This window comes from Miniopterus natalensis, chromosome 17 (assembly GCF_054644295.1).
Source record: "Miniopterus natalensis isolate mMinNat1 chromosome 17, mMinNat1.hap1, whole genome shotgun sequence".
Classification (NCBI taxonomy): Eukaryota; Metazoa; Chordata; class Mammalia; order Chiroptera; family Miniopteridae; genus Miniopterus; species Miniopterus natalensis.
The window spans coordinates 6,670,822-6,689,201 of NC_142097.1; the positions used below are offsets into that span (position 1 = coordinate 6,670,822).

Sequence of the window (18,380 nt, forward strand, 5' to 3'; positions counted from 1 at the left end):
TTTATAGCAGTTTTGAATTGATCTTAATTTAACAAAACTGGTCACACATACCCACTGGCTCTACAGCTTCACCAAAAAATGTCAAGAGTTATTTGGCATGGTTTTTCATTGTCTTCAGAGATTTTAAAATGTTAAAAAGAACCCTGATTAAAGAACAGATCGACTCACATTCCAGGGTATTAAGGATAAATGTCCAGTTTATCCTGTCCAGTACAGAAAATCACAATAAATGTTTTTGCATATGTGTGCATATATACACATAATTCTACATTTAAGTCAGAGATGATCAATGCTTACCTCTATAATTTGCATTCGATAGCATGCCCCAAACATAAACTTTTTTGGCTGACTATAGCCACTATTTGCAGAGCCCACAAATATTTGGGGACACAAGTTAATCAGTTCCTAATAAAATAATTAATTTAGACAAAAATCACTGATGGTGGCCAAACCATCAGGTGAAGGCTGATGAGGAACATTAGCCTATATGAATCACACTGACAGTACCTAAACCCACTAACCAAACTCAATTAGATGGACAACTAGAAATCATCTGCTTCTTGATGTGATGCAACCAGAAACACAGCACTACCTTTGAAGTTTTCCCCCAAAATCTGAATCTCTGTGATACAGCCTCTATCTAGCTACCAATTAACAGGAAACACAGGGCAAAGAGGAACATGTGCCACACTAATTACTAAAAGGATATAATCAGCCTTTTGCAAAATGCTACAAAATACATGACCTAACTTTTTCAATGTATAAATGGCAAAAAAAAAGGAGAGAAGAAGAAATTGCTCTAGATCTAAAGAAACTTAGGAGATATATCAACCAAGTGCAACTTGTGTGGACCTTGTTGAGATATCAACTTGAACAAATAAACTGTAAACACGGCATTTTAAGGCAAACGAGGAAATGTGAACATGGAGTGGCTATACGATATTGTTTTATTTATTTAATGGTGTAATAATGGTATTGAGGTTATGTATTTAAGAGTTTTTATCACTTAGAAGATATGTGTCTGACAGACATATCGATGAAATAATGATAATCAGAATCAGCTTTAAGATATTTCAGGAGAGATAGGTGGCGGGAGAAGGAACAAATGAAATCACATTGGCCGAGTGTTGATACTATAGGGCGCACTGGGGGTTCATTATACTATTCTACTTTTGTGTGTGTTTGAAAACTTCTATAATTAAAAGTTTCTAAAAATTAAATAATGTTCTCTCTTCCAGCCCTAAGTAAAAGAAAGCAGAAGGGACATAAATCTTTTTGCTAAAAGCATCAAATCGTTAAAGAGAGCCTGCGTACACAAATCTGTCTCCATGCAATGCATGGCTATGCCACCTTGTTCACTGACTACCAAGTCTCCAGACCATGCATCTTGATCAGCTGTTTTCCAGACACACAAGTCATTTGAGGAACCCAAGTAAATTCATTTTCTACATCTGTCTAGGCCAGAATCCAAGGCAAAAGATAATTCGGTAACATTCCCCTTGGAATGGCATAACGCAGAAAGGGACTGCGTAAATCTTGACTCTGCCTATACCACTACTACCATTCTTGGGATTTAAGTAGTATAAAAGCCATTCCCAAGCAGATGGACTCTCCAATGGCAGTTCAGCATGGTCCACAAAGACAGTGATGAATATACTGGATGCTAGCTGGGCTTACGGCAAATCCCACAAAAGTCTCATTTTCAACTTACTGCGGCATCTATATAAATTTAAATAAACCTTGTTAAACTCCAGTAGTAACAAATGTAGTCATTCTGTTTCTCAGGACTGCTGAAAATCTTAGCTGAGTTTTAAAAATTCTAAATGATAAAATTTTAGTCACTGGGTGTAGATTTTTACTACATAAAATGGGAAATTGGAAATTTAATCAGCTGAAATTTCTAAGGTCTTAATTTTAAATAAAGGATGGCTTGTCTCTGTCCTCCACTCCTTACCTCCCCTGGTTTTTTATACTCCACCTCCAAAAAAGTCAAATACTCTCTTGAGCAAAAGGTCACCTTGTATAGACATTTCTTATCAGGTCAGTAAACTTATCAATGGCATACTCAAATTTCTGTAAAGATTCAATAAACATCCTTCCTCCTCTTTATTGTTTCCTCTTCATTACTACCAATTTAAAAACTATTAGGGATACTTAACTTAAAAGAATAGTTTCCCAATGAAATGAGAACCTATCATTAGGATACTTCCATTTTCTCCAAATACTCTGACATGCAGTATGACCAAAAGCAATCCCTACCTGCAATCTAATTTCCTCTAGAGCATATAATTTTCTAAATAAAGATCCCATTGCTATGCAAATATTCCCAATAAAACAATTTTTTAAAGCCACTAAAAGTTTTTAAAGCTACCAAAAGTGTAAAAGGCAAAGCTACAGAAATTCAACACTATCCAAACTTGTCTTTAGCACTCAAGAACTCTATAGCCCATGGCTAAAAATACACTGCAGTACAGGAGGGAACTGTGAAGAGAGCTTGTGTGAAACTGAACTATTAACAGAGGATTGCCAAAGTGCTACCCACGCTCACTCTGATGGGCAAGGATTCTGTTAGGCATTTTCTGAGGAGAATTCCTATGCCCCTGGATCCTTAATGGGTCACAATTCCATAGAAATAAAAAATCAGAATGCTTGGACACTAAGGTAAACTTGACATTTATAAAAGAACTTCTCAAAAAACTTTGTTCCTAGGCAAATCTATTACCACCTTCAAAAAACTGGTATTATAAAGCAAAGTAAAAATCGTATTCTAAAGAACGGTGCTTACAAGTTAGCTCGTTAAAGTCACTGAGATACGATAATTCCAACTTGGTCATAAATCACATAAACATCTTTACAAGTACAAAGTTATCATCTTCAAATGGTCAGTGATGACTTAATCAACCTTCTAAATGTAGCTCTACATCGTAGAAAATGTATTCCCTTCAGTCATTTTACATTCAGACTTCAGAAAAATTCAATCATCCAACAGTGTTAAAAGAAATACTTTTAAAAAATAATTATAACTTATTTATTACTTATTATCTTAAACATATATCATCTTAAACATATATTTAGAAAACCAAAAAGCAAATAAATGCACAGACTATAACTGATAAAAAGGATGAGATGCAAAGTGGATTTTTATTGAATTTCTATAAAAATCTGGTTCCAAAATTAAATACATCATCTCACACTATTTGTGTGTGTAAATACCTACACACACATCTCCAATAAAACTCCACTAACTTATAGCAGGCAATTATAATAAACTGAGTGGAATAGTGACATGGCAATATAAAAAACAAAAACTACGTGAAAGTCAAACAATGGAAAATTAAACCTTGAGAGCTTCCATTAGTCATCAAAATTATCTTACAAGTTTCTTTGATTTATGATGGAGAATTTAGCTTTTGAAGCAGCAGCAGTCAAGCTTACTGGACTTTTAACACTATCTAATTTTTAACTCCTTTGCCCGGTGCCCCCCACAACTGCTGTATGATATACAGAGTGGGGCAAAAGTAGGTTTACAGTTGTGAGAACAAGAAAAAGTTTATGCTTGTATTATTAATTAATTATTGTATTATTTTCCATATGAACAAAAGTAAACCTACTTTTGCCCACCCTGTGTAATTATTTTTAATGAATTAAATATGTTTATGATAATTCTGAAACACCCTTAGAAAAAAATTGGAACATTCTGACACTAAAGTATGCCCTAATAGGTGAGAAAATGCTGCTTTAGTAATTTCAAACCCTCTATTTTTTTTTTTAATATATCTTTATTGATTTCAGAGAGAGGAAGGAGAGGGAGAGAGAGAAGCATCGATGATGAGAGAGTCATTGCATAATTGCCTCCTGCACGCCCCCTACTGGGGATCGAACCTCTATCTCCTGGATCATAGTTTGATGCTCAACCGCTGAGCCACGCCAACTGAGCTAAGCCCTCTATTTTTATAGAAATGAGTTACCACTTTTAACATAAAATTAATGTCTATATGCCAGAGCAAACTGGAAAACTGATTGTTGGCAACCATTACAAAACTGCAGTTTTAATTAAGTCATGTCAATCACAGGACCAGTTTTAACAAAAAGTGTTAATATATGTAAGCAAGTGAAAATTTATCCTAAAATACAGGTACCAATAGTGCAAAAATAAATGCTGTCAACTTAGAGCTCGCCATCCCTACCAACAAAGCAGATCCAACCCTTCCTCATATGTGTGCTCCCTTTTCTAGAGTCTTCAACAAAAGTCTCAGCCAGCACAGACAGCTCTGCTTAGCTCCACAGCAGACAGGCCCGTTGCTGGATCTGAGTCACAGTCTCCAATCAGGAAGCAGCTATCATGAGACCCACAGCGCTCCTCAGGCTTGTCCTCTCTCATGACGGAATAGCAGAGCAACGGTGCCCAGTACACATCTGCACCTGCACCACCTCACGGTGGGCTCTGCTACTAACCAATCTGTAGGATGAATAGCGGAGCACTTAAATCAAAGCAGGACTAACTCTAGTCCCCTGCACTAAGAGAACACTTAAGGGCAGGGAACAAGTCTGTTCATTTCTATAACAACAACCTTCCTCACTTTATGGTACCCAGGTGTTCAATATGTGCTTTGTGAGTGAATGTATAAGTTACTGTGTTGAATCCCAAAAGCAGAAAAATAAAGAGGACGACTCCCAAAGAGAGGGAGAAATAAAAAGGGACACGTGAGAAAGGAGTCACAGCACGACAAGGTAGTGAAGGCAACCCAAAGTAAGCATCAGAGTGGGAATATATGTGCTCCTGTGTTAGTCTTCCCTGCGTATTACAGTAGGCAACACTGCAAACCTACCATTCCTATAGCAATGGGAAAGGGACAGGACCTAAAGGCATTTTTAATCTATCTACAAAGCTATTTACAGACACTGCATACTCATTTTAAACTTAATAAAATCAGTACATTCTGTTGTTTTATGTACACAATAGGTCTAAGTTAGAAAAAAAGGGCAACAATGCATATGCAGTTGTTAATTTTAAAACCCTCGGCATTTTTCTTTAGATTTGATGTCATATATAAAAACTAAAAATTATATTAAATATTAAACAGAAATATTTTATACTAAAAGGTAAATGAAAACTAAAAATTGTCCTATTAATATGTTAAAATTAAAAGATAGTATAAAATACAAGTTGTAACCTCATTACATATATATATGTATGTTCATTATGGACAGGAAACTTTACACTATTTTTTACTGATTTTTAGAGAGAGAAGGGGAGAGAAAGAGAGAGAGATTTGTTGTTACTTATTTATGCATTCACTGGTTGTTTTCTGTACGTGCCCTGACCGGGGATCCAACTTACAACCTTGTGTATGGGGACGGTGCTCTAAGCAGCTGAGGCACCCATACACTGTTTTTAATGTAAAGTGAGAGAAGGGTAATAATACTGGGCCAGTTAAAGAAACTATCCCAGGGTGTAGGTATCCCACTCTGTTACTAATTATGTACTTATATTATGGGTGAGTCACTCAATAAATAAATGTTTGCTAACTACATTTCAAAGTCACAGTGTTCAACCAATAGAAACGAGGCATTTGATTCTATTAGAAAATTTAAAAACAGAAATATTTTCTTCAGGTTAAACTTTGTTTCCTTTGAACTAACTTCCTTAGGAATGATACATATCAGGGGATCTAAAACGTACTTAATAATATTGTATTATATACTTAAAATTTGCTAAAAGAATAAATCTTAAATGTTCACAGAAGAATTAATTATGTGAGGTGACAGAAGTGTGAATTAACCCATTGTTATTACCATTTCACAATGCAGAAGCGTAGCAAATCACGCTACACACATTAGGCTTACACACTATTATATATCAATTGTATTTCAGTAAAGCTACTAGTGAAAAAGAAGAATATATGTAGAAAGTGCTCATCATGCTTCCCCACTCTATGAATAAATAAGCAGAGGTGAAAATAATTATATTTTACTTTGGGATATTTTTATGTTAACTAGAGAACAGTCTCCTTGAGCTGGGATTTTTTAAACTGCATTTTATTCAGTGATGTGTACGCTTAAGATGCATTTGTTTTAGTTTTATAAATCTTGCTTTTTAATAGAAACACATTCTGTATTCTATGAAGACTAGTGTTCGAATATAATACACTAGTCTATATTGGGAGGTTGGGGAAGGCAGGAGAAACAAGCGTTGTTTTAAGAAAAAATAACAAAATGCATTATATGTATGGTTTAAATACATTAATTTTAAAGCATGAGACCTCTAATACAGTTATATGCTTTTTGCACTACAATCTTAAAAGTGAACTTTCCTTAACTTGTGACTTAAATTACAGTTAAGTCCAAATACCTATGTACATCCTTCTGTAACTATCTATACATGACCACTTATATATACCTTCCTATACCCACACACACCTTTCTAAAGCTAATATATCCTTCTATACTTATATACAGCTGAATATACAGGGTGTCCCAAAAACAATGTAGACACACTTTAACAGCTGACAGCTCCATTTTGCAAATGAGCTGTATTTTAATAAACACTGCCTTTATAAGTACTCAAAGTATGTATATAAATTTTGGGGGATAATATATCTATCTATATATATATAAAAATCTTTCCAAACCCATACACACTTGAATACTTCAATACATGTTCTATTTCAATTTCAAACGAAAAGAACATAACAATTTTTTTTTACATTTGGAAAAAGAATGAAAAATGGAAGCTCTTTCAATGCAAAGTTGCCATGGCTGGTTAGTTAAAACAACAGTAGACACATTCCCAGTACCAAGATGGATATGAAAAAATAAGCAGCATAGTATCATAAAATGTGTAGCTTACTTTGTGCCTTTTCACAGAAGTTTATCTGAAAGCCTAAAGTAAAAGAGATAAGTTCCAGTTCATTTACTGCAAATCAAACAAACCAAAATTAGAACATGACATGGCATTTTTATATTACATTCTGAATAAACTAATTTAAGAGCAGTTCAAATCATGTACCCCCACCGTCGCATGCAACTGGCACACATTTCTTTAATAATTCAGCTTTTTTCTGATATAGATGTACTTTATTATAGAACTGAAATCAAGTTTAAATTTTAAGAGTTACATTGTCTTTACCTTTATTTTTCACATCTACACAATAAAAAGAATAGCTATTACCCTTGGAAGCTAAGAGTACTATTTAAGATATATTTGTCAATTCTTTCAATCTACAAATTCAGAATATTGCTATTTTATTAACTCAAATTACTGACTTAGAACTACTAGTGATTACTACCTATGATTCAAAAACTTTAGTAGTTCATAAATTGTGAAACCTAAACATTTTCTAGTTAATCAGCTACCCTCCAAATGATAAGAAAATGAGCTACTGAAGAGGTGTTGAAATTCTTCTAGAGTAGGCCTGATAAAATTTCTTAAAAAGACCATGTCCCTAGATATGATAAGAGCAGGACTTTAGTTATAAGGAAACCTGTGAATTCTCCTTAGAAACATGAACACATTTTCCCAATCCAATTGAATCTGGTTGTACCTTATGCATACAGTGTTTGCGGATGTAATTTTTTATAAAATACACCCAGTAAAATAAGATGTTTAAAATAGACGCCTTTTCAAAATATTCTTTCACCCACTTAGCTCACCGGCTGAAGGTCTGGTTTTCTTAGTAGTCTACCTATATCTGTGTTTATTACTGCTTTGGGGAACAAAACGGGAAAAGTAAATTTAGAATGAGTATCACTCAAGCTTGTATTTATACAAATTCAGTCAAAATTTGTAGGAAAAAGAACCAGGACTAAAGAATATTTAAGTAGTCTTTCCCATCTAGTTATCAAAATGCTTGGGATTCTAAGAAGATAAAGATATCACCTATAATGCAGAAAACCTGGAAAATGCTAGTGTAGCTACTTGACATGAAGGTACCTTTTGGTGCACAGAAATAACCCACTGCTTACTACCTAATGACACAAGTGGCAACACAGGAGGAAGTGGGAATGGAGACCTCATGGAGGCAGGGCAGGGCACAGACAGACACTACCACTGAAGCTCAGTATGTGCCCTACCAGACGAGCAGCAGCAAGACTTCAGAAAGAAAAAAAACCAAAGAGCCATGGATTTTACAAACCTAAGCAACTAAAAACTAGCCAGCCTCCTATCGAACAAATGAGCAGAGCACAGGTCAGGAGGAAAAAGAACTGGCTCCTCTGGAATCAGCTTGGGATAGAGCTCAGGGAAGCCTGAGTCACAGCTCAGAAGCCAGTCGCCCACCCTCTCCCACTAGAAGAAAGAGAAAATTCACCTATTCCACAACTAGAGAGGAAGCTGATGAAACACTGAAACAATTTTAATGCAATAGTTACTCTTGTCTTTTTAGCTCTAAACACAGTCAACAGCTGCTATTAGGTAGCTAAAACAAAATGTGAGAGAAAAGGTAAATAAAATAGTACCTATGGGGAAAGGAGCAAGAAAAAGAAATTTGAAAAGCATGAAAAAAATGAGTTGGATCTATACTTACGGTTGTATAAAAATAAGTTACAGAACAAAGCACAATAAATAGAAACAAATTTTAAAGGTGTATGTAACTGAGGATGTTAGAATGTCACCAATTACTGCTCTAACACTTAGAAGTTAAGCCCATTTTTATAAGCACTTAAAAACTCTCAAAATTTGAAGTTCTGCCAGTACAGAATCAATGCAAGTAGCTAAAAAGGCAGTGAAATTATCAAAGCATAACTACAGACTTGCTCTTTTTACCTAATTATGGATGAAGTCACCAGGTAGGAGTCTAAGCCTCATCCCAGCATCCATTTCTGCATTATTTCTCCCTCAGAAAAAGACTTCCCAACTGCTGTCTGACCCAGAGTCCACCAGGCAAGCAAGGGCTGAACTTACTGGAACATAATGGCTCACCTTTTCCTTGGAATTCCATTTAATCTTATCAATTATATATCAGATAAAAAGCTATTTAGCTAAATCTTTCTACACCTCTAAAAGACTATATATACATATATACACATATATATATGAGACTATATATATAAAGAGATTTTACGTATATATGAAAAAGAACCCGCAGAGGTCAGAAAGTTGGTGCTTATAGTACAGATTTGGGAAAGTACCAAACAGCTGCCCTAGCTCATTGTATGCAAAGAGCAGGGAAGGGCGCAGGGGACCAAGAGCACTGGAGTACAAGGGAAAGGTGGGAGAGTAATGGTGAAGGAAACTTTCACTATCCTCAACTTCATGAAAAACAGCCTTGGGGCTAGGCTACAATTAGTGCATTACTACTCATTCACGTTCAATTTCTGAGGTCTCCTTTTATCAAAAATCCTAAATGCCTTCTTTCCACTCACGTTCTTGAGGTCCTGCATCTCCGGGATATGTTGCTAATAACCGATTTGTTTTTAAAATCTTAGATGCCCCACTCTTTCTTATCCTGGTGAGTTATTAGTACCATGATCTTCCCCTTCCAATTTCAGTCTCGTTCTGCCTGCTTCCAGGCACCCCGGCTGTGTGGTTCAGGTGGCTAAAGCATCTGCCTGCACTGCCGGGCGCAGGAGACTGTCAGGGCCCGACGCAGTGTGCAGGTCTGGCCCCGTCAGAGGTCAGAGCCTGTGTGGGAAGCAACCCATGGATGTTGACTTTTCTCTCTCTCCCTCTCCCTCTCCCTTCCTCTCTCTCTCTCCAATCAATTAAAAACACACACACAAAAAAAACATATCCTTGGGTGAGGATTAAAAAAAGACGAAGAAAAGAAAAGGTGCCGGGCAGAGTGCTCGCTGGTGAGCCTACAAAAGAAAGAAGCTACGAGGGGCTTTCCCTTTTCTCACTAGGCCTCTCCCCCGTCTCCCCACAGTCTCCCCCTCTCGCCTGACTCGAGATCCCTTGACTTGGCCATACCTGAAACCTACAATGGGCTGTATTTACCAAGTAAAGTGAGAGGCCCACGTTAGTTTAAAAGGCTTAAGGACGGGTGTAAGTACATGCAAACATGAAGGCAAACAGTGTTTGGTAAAGCAGAAAATGAAATGAAGAATTCCAGGAGACCAGGGTTCTAGCTCCAAGTGGGAAACTTAAACAGGCATAATCTTATCTCAGAATCTGAAACAGGGTGTCCACACCTAATCTTGCCTGAGTACTGGCCCTCGTGGGCAGCGCCGTTACCCCCGCTCCCCTTCCCCTGCGCTGACCGTATAATCCGGGGAGGGTGGGGGGCAGTTCCGATGGTTCCCTGGGCATCCTGGATTTGGGTACTACTGAAAATGGAGTATGAACACAACACGAACCCCGCCAATGTAAAGAAAATCAGAGCTGCCTTACTGGGTCACGCCCACAGACCAAGCCACCAAGTCTTCCTTCTGACACAAGCATGAAGAGTCTAGTCATTTGCTACCTTCAAGCTTCAACCTCAAAATTTTGGCACATGTCTTAGACTGCAAAATTACTCACAGTACATCATTATGGTTCTAACATCTAAGAATTTATCTAAGCTTGTCCAAAATGTCCACTGTAGTTAGAGTGAGCCACACAAGATTTATTTCCTGCTATGTTATTTCTTTAGCTTTCCTGACTTCACCTCTCACACTTAAAAGGGAGCCACCTTAATTTAAGAACTCCAGGTTGTCGGCATCATCTAGAACCATTCATGATTTTATAAATACTAATCAAATATGCCAGTTCTTATTCCTCCCTGTGGCCAATGACTACCTTATTTATATTTACTCTGGTGATGTAACTTTAATGCTATATTATCATCTCAAGCCTTTTCTTTTCAATTAATTGTTTAGTGAGAGAGAAAGGGGGAGAGAGAGAAACATCAATTTGTTGTTTCACTTTTTTATGCTCTCATTGGTTGACTCTTATATGTGCCCTAACCTTGGATCGAACCTGCACCCTTGGATTATCAGGACAACGCTCTAACCAACTGAGCCACCCAGCCAGGGCCTCAAGCCTTTTCAATGAAGCCTCGTACACTCAGGAGAGTATCTAACCTCTAGAAGCCTCAACTCTCTCATCTGTATAATAGAATAGTAATATACAAAAGTGTTCTGTGATGATTAAATAAGGCAATATATCTAAAATGTCCACCACAGAGCCTGGAATAAAGCAGGTTAATATTATCATAGTCATCATCATTCCTGGCCTCTCCCTCAGGTGAGCAATGACTGTGGCACCCTCCCTACCAGACCAGCTTAACCTACACAAAACCAGTCCCTCCCTCTCCTTTCATTCTCAGTCACCTTAAGACAGTTAAAAGGGAAGAACTCCACCCCACTCTCCACATTTTTCTCAATATATTTTTTTATCCTCACCGATATTTTTTTTTTTATTGATTTTTAGAGAGGAAGGGGGAGAGAGGGGGAGGGGGGGAGAGAGGGGGAGGGGGGGAGGGAGGGAGGGAGGGAGGAAGGGAGGGAGGGAGGGAGGGAGGGAGGGAGGGAGGGAGGGAGGGAGGGAGGGAGAGAGGGAGGTCAACGTGAGAGCAAAACACCAATTGGTTGCCTCCTGTATGTGCCCCAACCAGGTATCAAACCTGTAGCCTAAGTATGTGCCCTGACCTGGAATCGAACCCCAACCTTTTGGTATAAGGGGCGACGTTCCAACCAACCGAGCCATCTGGCCAGGGCTCTCTACATGGCTGCTACAGCCCTCCCTAGACCCTGTCTGGTGTCCTGAGGACTCAAACGCCAAAAAGGTGGGTACTTCCCCCCTCCCCCAACAGGAACCTAACTGGTATCAGGGATACTGGCAAACATATCAGGGGAACCACTTAACGTCTTTATTTCTTAGCAAAGTCAGGCAACTAACAGACACAGGCACGTCAAACACATAGCAGAGCTATCTCTAGCAACAGTTACCTAGTTTCCCCTTTTTAAATTTTTGAGTGACTTTTGGTAAGATGAAGTACAGTTTGAGAAAACTACTGCAGTATCCACTTCAATCGCCTTTCCCTGTGGTGGGAATGATGTGTTGATCCTCAAGAATCAAGCTGTATATGATGTGGCTGTTATCTTCTTTCAAAAGGTCCGTCTTGAGTTGTGTTTAACTACTGGCCAATGCTCCCTTTCACTGTAGAGCACAGCACAAGTCAGGCCAATCTTACCGCTCCTGCCCTTGTATCCTTTCTCTAAGTACCCATTAATTCCCGACCCTGCTAAGAATATGAAGAGACACATGAAGACTTTTTGGATTTGGGGGGAAAGGGCTAGAAGCTAACCCATGTCCATTAGCAGGGACAATAATTTGCCCAGATGACAGACTTATCCAGAATAGCAACATGTTATTAACTCCTATGCTAAATGGGTTCCTTTTATATGTTTTATGTAATGTTCAAAGAGTTCTATTACCTTTCATTTCTACATTGGCCTCTTGGGCCTCAGGCCTAATTAAAGTTTTCTACCTACTTGTAAATTCCCAGTCAAAATGCCTCCAAATTCAAAATGCCACCAGAAACCCTCCAGTAAGTTTAAATCTCTATTTCATACAGGAGCATCAGGAAACACCAAGGCTCCAAAACCAACCCAAGTGTGGCTGGGTGCGTAGAGTTCCCATCCCCTAACTGAAACCTCAAGTCCCTTCTATTCCTGAACCTGCATCACTTCTGGCAAAGAGTCTTCTCTTAGCCCTGAAAGGCTGAAATGACTTAGAGAGAGCTCAGAGAACATGTGAACCTGTGTAAACAGAGTAGCAAGAAAAACAATGGCTACCAGTCACACAGGTGGACTAAAACCCGCCTCTACTAGGGCAAATTACTTAAGGTCAGTTCCCCAACCTATGAAGGGAGACTATGCCCAGCTACCCTTAAAGGATGCATGTGACCATCAAATTAGGTAAGGCTAGAGAAAAAGAACTTTGTTAACCATTAGCTTCCCTTTCTAAGTCTGAATTAACGTTTCTCAGGTTGTATCATTTGGGCCAGCTCTATCTTCTAGAGAGGGAGATTGCAAAGGAGACTGACTTGGATTATGATGGAGTCGATTATGATCTCCAGACCCCTAAAAATAAGGAAAATTCTATGGGCCCAAATCAATCCAGTTTCTCAAGTTAGGTAAAGAAATATAATTTTAAAAAGAGAACTTCACAAAAAAAGAAAATATGACTCAAAATACAAGGTTAACTAATAATGTCCTACCTCCAATAAGTTTCAGCACACACTCACTCTGGTATGAGATATATATGAAAGGAAAATGTGACAAAAGTGTACTAAAAGCAGTATGTTTTTATTCTTTTTAAATTTTAACACTAGGGCCCAGCTGGGTGGCTCAGTTGGCTGAAGCATCATCCCATACACCAAAACGGTGGTGGGTTCGATTCCCAGTCAAGGCATATACCCAGGTTTCAGGTTCGATCCCCAGTTGGGGCACATATGGGAGGCACAGATCAATGTTTCACTCTCACATCAATGTTTTTTTCTCGCTCACTCTCCCCACCCCACGCATTCCTCTCTAAAAATCAATAAACATATCCTCAGGTGAGAAAAAAAAATTTAGCACTAGGGTTGCTCTCATTTTTAGAGGAACAAAGAGTACTGCAATATGTGCTTTCAAAGGGAACTAATTTTTTCTGAGCTGGACTTGTATCAGGTTATAGCAAATCAACAGTAAAAGAAATAGTATGCAACACAGAGAAAAGCAAACAATTCTAGGATTTAGAACTATGTATAGCCAATGTTCACACAATTCAGCTCTTTCAAATTGAGATAAAGGCACCCTCCTATGGTTCTTGAAAACCACAGACTACATGGTGGATAGTCCAATATAATCACATATAGGGCATCTCACACATATTTTATATATCCTAATATTATTGCAAGAAAAAGCATATTGATTTTAAATCTTCACTTTTTATTAACAGATATGCGTCATTACACTTGAAAGTTTTGTGTGTTTTTTAAAAGTAGAGTCACACTATCATATCTTTACTTCAACTGATATGTATAAAACGTTCAGCTAAGGGTAAACAAAATAGTAAGTCCATAAGTTTTCTGTTACATACCTACATTTGAAACCTAAGAAAAAAAGAATAACTGTTTAGACCAGTATATTAAGAGAATCAGAGGCACCTACAACATATTCTATATTTCCTATAACAAATACTTTACAAATGCCTCCATGTTTTTCAGAATCAATTATCGATTCTAACCATTTTTTAAATTTTTAATTCTTAGCTACCTGCATAAAGTTTTAAAAAACTATTATTTTTCCGTTTTCTCTTCTATAAGAAATTTAACTTCTTGTGTTTATGAGATCTTTTAAATCTATTACATTTTAAGTGACTAGTAACTAAAGCAGGTTACCATCTCTGATAACAATTCTTATATACTTGTATTTTACAATTTTCAAAGAACTTTCACATGCATTCATCTAATAATAGGATTTTCATAATAGCCCTATAAGGTTTAACAGATTGAAATACTCAGAGTTCAGAAAAGGTGGGTACTTTCCCCAAGGTCACAGAGCTTGTATATGGCAGAACAGCTACCTGAACCCAGGCAGAACAGATTCATCAAGCATATTCTGAAAGGGAATGCTCAATAATGAAAAATGGGAATCAACAGGTTAGAGAAAAGGATAGGGCCCATTAATAGTGAAGCGAAATAAACCGTGAGTAGACCAAAGAAACTGAGTGGATCATGAGGGGTTAGGGACTAATCATGAGAGACATTAATGAGACCACTATAAGTAACAGTATTGTTGCTGTTACCAAGGACGATTGCTAAAATGTATAGCACCCTTATCATACGCCAGCCCCCTGCTCTGTAACAGTCTCCAAGCACCAGTGAGGTGAGCGTTGCTTCTACTTTCCAACTGAGAGAATGAGGCTTGAAGAGGTTAAATATCTCGCCCTCAGTCACAAATATCTGAAGTCCTGACGAGGGGATTCAAGTCCGGGACTCCAGAGCTCTGGCTCTTAAGCATTATGATAGTAAGAAAACAGTATTTCCCAGCTTGGACCACTCTTGAGCCACAAACGTCAAGAATGGTCCAAGTTGGGAAGTATTAAAAAGGTGTGCAAGGTTACCCGTGCCCCACGCAGTGCTTACCACACAGCAGGACCTCCAATACCTGTTATATGAAATGTCTTCCATTATGTCCCAAAACTGAATGCTGCTGTTTAAAAGAGCATGGTCATTAGCTCCCAGAAAGGCAGTGTTTGGGTGGCAAATAGAAGCAGACTGTGAGAAGGGGGTGGAAATACAACAAACATCTTTTAAGGACCATCTCTGTGAAGTTTATCTAAAGCCAAAGGTCTTTGGTAGATGAAGCATTGGAGGTTAGGCTCTAACATTACAAAACAAACAAGCAAGAGAGACCCTAAATCACTGCTTAAGCTCATGCGTTATAACCTGAACTCAGCTAGGCAGCATCCTGAGGATTTCAAGCACTTCTCTTCATCGAGTAATCAAAAGAGGTTCAAGACCCGACATAGCTAACAAGTTCCTGAATCAATCACCGTATTGATAAAAGAAAAGTCATCAATAATTCAAGGAAAAGTTTGATGTCCTCCTTCTCCGTTTTAAAGTGGGTTCCTCTGATGAGTTTTGCTTACAGGTGTACAGACCCAGGGCTGGGGGGGAGAACCGAGGGCATCAGAACAATTCCCAACCGCATGACTGTCTTTGAATCCCTAGGCTATGCCAAGGTCTTTCCCACTTTGGCACCTCACACACGCGGCTCCTCCTGCTTAGAACTGGAGCGCTCTTCTTTAGCACGAGAGTCACCTTTCCCGACAGGGCACCTTCGACCACCTTATCAAAGCGGACTGCTCGCTCCCCTATTATCACCTGTCACAAAACCCAGCGTGTTACCTTTGTAACACTTTTCTCAATTAGTAATTTTCCTGATCTACCTGCACACTGCCTGCCCTCCCCCACCCTAGGGGAGGGTGAACTCCTTGGGGACAAGGCTGTCCCGTCACTCTTTCCTGTACACCCAGGACTGGAATACTACGTCTGGCACCGGGCACATGCTCAATAAATATTTTTTGAACAACAACAAATCTATACAGCCTCTTCATGCTACCAACCTCCTTACCTTCTCCCCTAAAATTCCAACTCCCCACCTCCCCCCAAAAAAATTATTTTTATGTCACCCCCATTGGATAAGCAATACAACCCTCAATTGTCATTCTGCTGTTTCATCTCCCCACCACCACCACCTAGGCTGTAAAGCTGTAAGGTCAGGAAACCCAAATCGTCCTCTGACTGTATGCTGTGATTTGCAACACGGTGGCATCCAACAACGATTCAGTTTGAATTAATTACCTGAGGCCCCAACAGAAAGTGGCCCCTGAGCCCTGACGTCATCCTCGCTAGGTATCTATCACCGTCCCTTAGATTAAAAGGATCTCACGGGGAGGGTGGCAGGGTTATAAAAATGAATACAGTCCGGTCCCTGCTTCCTGAAGCACACGCATTCTCATAAACACGAGACAGTCACTACATGTTGAGTCTAAGTAGACACCCAGGGAGCCCCTGAGAGACGTTCATGGGGGAATCACGATGGCCACAGTAGCCAGGGTACTCCGACCGGTCCCGCTACAATGTAACTAAGCAGTCTGCTCAAGCTGTCAAGAGAATCCCGAGATTCCCTTTTAAAAATAGCATCGCCCCTCGAAATTCCCGGGTGCACTGAAGGAAATGGTCCCCAATGGGCTGGGCCCTGGTGCTTTCACAGGGCCCCAGTCAGGAGCCACGGAGCCAAGGAGCACTTCCAGCGGGAAGAGCCATTAACTAGGAGCCGCCTCGGCGTCCAGGCGCTCCGCGGTGCCACCTTGACCCCTGCTTTCTATTTCCTGGATCTCTCCATTTAGCAGAACCCACTCTTCATTTTTTTTTTTTTTTTTTTTCTGCATGCAGCCAACGGAGAAACCCCCGGCCCGGAACCAGTGGCCTCTCCCAGGCGGTGGCTGCGCGACCACCTTCCAGGGGCACAGGCCTGAGCAAACCCCGCGAAGTTCCAGCAGGACGGCGGGGCGCTGAGGGCCGCTCGCTGGGCCGGCTGCAGCGGGGCCCCGACGGGGACAAGATGGCCCGCGCGGGGCCCGCTGCGGCGGCGGGCCGGGGCGAGGGCGCGGGCCGAGGGGCGCGGGCCGGGACGCCGCCGCCGCCGCCGCCGCCGCCGCCGCCTACCTGGGCAGCGAGGACGCGGGGCCGGGCTCCGCGGCGCCTCCCGCCCGCCCGCCAGCGCCGAGCCGGCGCGGCCCCGGAAACGCGGGCGGGGCGCGCCAGGTAGGCCGGCGGCGACCGGGCGGCCGCGGGGGCGGACCCGGCCAGGTGGGCCCCGGGGACCGGGGATCCGGCAGGGCGCAGGGCCCAGGGCCGCGCGCGGGCGGGCGGAGGCCGCGGCCGGGGCCTGCGCGAGCCCGAGCCCGAGCCCGAGCCCGAGCCCGGAGCCCGGCCGAGCCCGAGGCGGCCGGCCTGGGGCGGGAAGCCGCGAGGGAGGGCGGCAGGCAGGCAGGCAGGCAGGCAGGGCGGTTGGCTCCGCGGCTTCCTCAGCCGGGTCGGGGGCGTCCGCAGCGGCGGGGACAGGCCGCGACGCCGCCGCCGGCCGCGCCAGGGAGCCGGGGTCTCCGCGCCGCCGCGTTCCTTACCCTGCATGCTGCTGACGGCCGGGTGGCCCGGCGCCGGGGACCCCACGGGGCCCGGGGTGCCGCTGCCGCTGCCACCCCCGGAGCCGCCGCCGCCGCTCGGGCTCGGAGCCGCCATTGTTGGGAGTGAGGAGCCGAGCGGCGCCGCGGCGGCTGCAATGCAGCAAGCTCGGCCTCTCTCGCGAGGGGCGTGGCCTCCGCCTTGGCCCCGCCCCGGCACGCCCCCGGCACGCCCCCCGCGCCCGACGCGGCGCCGCAGCGGACGCCGAGCCGAGCAGCGCCCGGGCCCGGGTGCAGACCCCGGAGGCCGGCGGGGGTCCTGCGCCCCGCTGCTAACGCGGTTTGCAGGATCAGGGGTGCGTGCGCTTGGGGCAAACAGAGGCTGCATGGCTTGCACCGTGCCCACAGAGGTCTGTGACCCCAGAAGTTTGAGAGCCTCGTGTTGGCTCTCAGATCCCGGAATCAGAATGGCAAACCCGGGGGGATCTCCGGGGCCGTGCTTCTTGCCGAGGGGCCGGCGTGTGCTTTCCAGAGGGGAGCGGCTCTAGCTCGCGCTCCATCGGAAGCCCCTGGCGGGCCCTACCTGACACCCCAGCCCTCTGCACTGCCCCGGGGCTCAGAATCCACCACCGAATCAGAATCAGCATCTTAATAATATCCCGGTGCGAAGTGCGCATAGACCAGCATCTCCTTCCGCGACCCCCTTCCCCCCAGACCTTACCTGTGCCGGGACTTCCTCATGGCCCGTGGGACCTGTGTCCTAAGTCAAAAGGGCCCTGCC

General features: G+C 42.1%; 1 protein-coding gene across 2 annotated transcripts in view; it reads right to left on the reverse strand.

The window, feature by feature from the left end:
* MAP2K4 (mitogen-activated protein kinase kinase 4) overlaps positions 1–17,717 on the reverse strand; it is a 110,101-nt gene extending 92,384 nt beyond the window's left edge. The window contains exons 1-2 of one of the 2 annotated variants that reach the window (XM_087825843.1): positions 17,603–17,717; positions 6,851–6,883 (exon numbers count right to left, since the gene is read on the reverse strand). In XM_087825843.1, the coding sequence (XP_087681969.1) occupies positions 6,851–6,883; positions 17,603–17,717 (148 nt within the window). The remainder of the gene's footprint in view (positions 1–6,850; positions 6,884–17,602) is intronic. The other variant, XM_087825842.1, reaches the window with a different exon arrangement.
* Between the last annotated feature and the right edge of the window lie 663 nt (positions 17,718–18,380).